Source organism: Peromyscus leucopus, chromosome 12 (assembly GCF_004664715.2).
Source record: "Peromyscus leucopus breed LL Stock chromosome 12, UCI_PerLeu_2.1, whole genome shotgun sequence".
In the NCBI taxonomy this organism is placed as follows: Eukaryota; Metazoa; Chordata; class Mammalia; order Rodentia; family Cricetidae; genus Peromyscus; species Peromyscus leucopus.
The window spans coordinates 38337040-38340496 of record NC_051073.1 but is presented as its reverse complement, the minus strand read 5'-3'; the positions used below and the strand labels follow the sequence as shown (position 1 = coordinate 38340496).

Below are 3457 nucleotides of genomic sequence, written 5' to 3'. Positions count from 1 at the left end.
CAAAAGCTGTTGCAATTAATATTCTAGAAGTTATATGGGAAAGCATTCATTTCCTCACCTTAGTGTTCAGTGAGCATTTTGACGTACTTTAATTTATGCTAATCGCAAACATGAGCATGTGTTTATGTGTTCATTTTCTGTGTGTATATGCATAGTATATAGTAGAAATTTCATTCTGTGTTTCCAGATGTATGGCTGACAGTGACAGAGTAATCTACCACATCAGTTACCCTTTCCTACTGTATGAAAACACATATTTGCTTATGTTTTATCCCCTTTATGTTAGAATCTGAAATCTTTTCTAATTCCTTACCCACTTCTCTATTATGCAATGTCTGAATATCTTGATTATTAAATCTTTGAACTACAGTTTCATATCAATTAAGATACACTCAACTGATCTTACTGTTTATACTTTTGATATAGCAATCTGTTTTAGTCATGTGAGTTAACAAGTTATACAGTTCTAAATATGGAAAACACATACTATATTTATAAGATTTAGAAGGATTTCCACTGCTGGAGGGTGATGGATCATGCCTTTAATCAATCCCAGCACCTGAGAGGCAGAGGCAAGTATATCCCTGTAAGTTCAAGGCCATTCTGGTCTATAGAGTGAGTTCAAGGACATCCAAGGCAGTTACACAGAGAAACCCCTCCCCTCAAAAAAAAAAACCTAAAAGGATTTCCACTAAATTCACATATTACTTTAGGTGTAGTATTGTTGAAAATTTGTATTATGCAGAATTTTCAATGCATATTAAAGTAGACAATGAACAGCTTTTTTCAGTCCTAGTATAAAAAACATTCATTTGAAATATACTAGTAACAAGGATAGCAATATATATATATTGTATAAATATATACTCTATATTTACTGATTCTTTCATTTTAGTGATTATTCGGGTCAGACATGACAGAAGAAAACCATACTCTGGTGACTGAGTTTATCCTCACGGGACTCACAGATCAGCCCACACTAAACGCTGCCCTGTTCCTACTGTTCCTCGTCATCTACCTCGTCACCATGGTGGGCAATCTTGGACTGATTGCTCTCATCTGGAAGGACCCTCACCTTCACACCCCCATGTACTTATTCCTCAGCAGCTTAGCCTTTGCCGACTCATGCACTTCATCCTCTGTGACCCCCAAGATGCTTATCAACTTTTTATCTAAAAATCATGAAATATCCCTGGTCGAGTGCTTTGCTCAGTTTTATTTTATGGGCTCCAGTGCAACCACAGAATGTTTTCTCCTGTCTGTGATGGCCTATGACCGCTATGTGGCCATATGCAACCCCCTGCTTTATCCAGTGGTGATGTCCAATAGACTCTGTACTCAGTTTATAGCTGTGACATACTTACTTGGTACTCTGCACTTGGCAGTTCATGTGGGTTTGTTACTTAGATTGACTTTCTGCAGATCCAACATTATACAATATTACTATTGTGAAATTTTACAGCTCTTCAACATTTCTTGCATTGATCCTTCAGTTAACATTGTTGTGCTTTTAGTCTTCTCAATCTCTATACAAGCCTTCACCTTTCTAACCATCATGGTCTCCTATGTCCGTGTCCTCTTTGCTATCCTGAACAAGAAGTCTGAGAAGGGCAAGAGAAAAGCCTTCTCCACCTGCAGTGCGCACCTACTCTCTGTCTCCTTGTTCTATGGGACTCTTTTTCTCATCTATGTTTGCCCTGGGTCTGGACCAGTTGGAGACAAAGAGAAGATGCTTTCTTTATTTTATACAGTAATAATTCCCCTGCTCAATCCATTTGTTTACAGTCTGAGGAACAAAGAGGTTATAGGTGCATTTAGAAGAGTAGTAAGGAAGTAATAGTTGTACAGATTTTCAGATTTTACCCCTCACATATATGAAAAATAAGATGACAAATTCAATAGAAAAGAAAACGGTTCCTAAATACTGACTAGAACTCTGGCATTTCACTGGTGGCTCAGTGAGCTCTGCTGAGCACATCCAGCTTTGAATTTTGTGTCTGGTGCTCTGTTCATTTCTTTCATATGGGTCAGTGAAGTTGTGGTAGCACAATTCATGAACATCTTGTCTAGAAATTATATCCTATAGTTTATCTGAGCTTTTAGCTTTTCAAATTATCTTTTTTCTTTGTCTTTTCCAAATTTTCAGATGTGAATTTGGTTTTACTAAGACATCCTGAGACACATTGGCTGAGGTATAATTCTAACAATTGTTAGCAAACATAATTAGCAATTTGTAGGAATGAATAATTTAGCCCTCTAGACCTGGAAGTTTATATGGTTTTTGATCCTTTATCACACTAAACAGCATTGATAGATTGATAAAAATAAAACCCTGTTTCATGATGGAATGCATACCCAAGAAGAAATGTCCTATTGAATAACAGGAAAAAAGAAAAGTTGAATTGAATATAAAAATGGTATTGATGGGTGTAGGATGAAAAATGGGGTAGCCATAAGTTAAAATGTTCAGCAACAAAATTAGTCATATCTTCCATTTAAAGCCCTGAATGCTATTTCTAATCAATGATAGTGAATATGTACTCAATTATTTATAAAATTTATTGCAGTAAAAAGCACTTCCATAGAGCTTCCAAACAATTACATTATTGTTGTTATCAATTTTAGTAAGAGTTGGCAGGTGGAATTTAAGGGACTGTTTGGAATCAAAATTTTATAACTGTAAAGTTGTGCCAATGAATTCTCAACTATAAATAGATAATGATTGTAGGTACAAATTATATATAAATTAATTGATAATAATGCACTGCAAAATTGTGGATTGTATGAGTATAACTTTGTAGACATATATAATTCATTCTTTTTTAAAAACATATTATTCCAGCATATTTATTTGTGAGAAATAATCACATCAAAGGAATTAAATTTAAATCGTTAGCTAACAGGTATGCTTTGTACTACTATTTAGAGGCAGCTTATCTCTTGCATTGTCAGTGGTTCCAACAATACTGAATGTTTCCTATAAATACATAGCTATATGGTATCTTTTAAAGATGTAGATATATGATATATTTTATAACTTAACCCTTTTGACTATGTGCATTATTAGGAAAAAAGTCAATGTGTGTAGCTCATCCTAAAATAAATACCATTGTTTTCTCTGTAGCAAAAGCTCTTTAAAAATATTCCACATACCTAATTGTATAGTCTTTTATATATTATTTGTAGCCAGACATGATGGCACAAGACTTTAATCCCAGGACTTGGGAGGCAGAGGCAGGCAGGTCTTTAAATTTGAAATCAGCCTGGTCTACAGAGTAATGTTCTAGGACAGTCAGGGCTACATAGAGAAATCCTATTTTTAAAAACCAAATGAAAAATTATTTGTACATACAGGCAATTTCAACAATATTGAATTCTTTTGCAAACACTGTAATCTTTTTCTAACCTTTCTTCCCATATGTGCTATAACATATTTTAATTAGAGTACCTACTTACT

The 3457-nt window shown here is 34.5% G+C and overlaps 1 protein-coding gene across 1 annotated transcript; it reads left to right on the top strand.

The window, feature by feature from the left end:
• The first annotated feature begins 904 nt into the window (after positions 1-904).
• LOC114689422 (olfactory receptor 5AC1-like) lies at positions 905-1837 on the top strand. Its single transcript, XM_028863715.1, has one exon. It carries the CDS (start codon positions 914-916, stop codon positions 1835-1837), a length of 924 nt encoding a protein of 307 aa, XP_028719548.1. The 5' UTR covers positions 905-913.
• The last annotated feature ends 1620 nt before the right edge of the window (positions 1838-3457 follow it).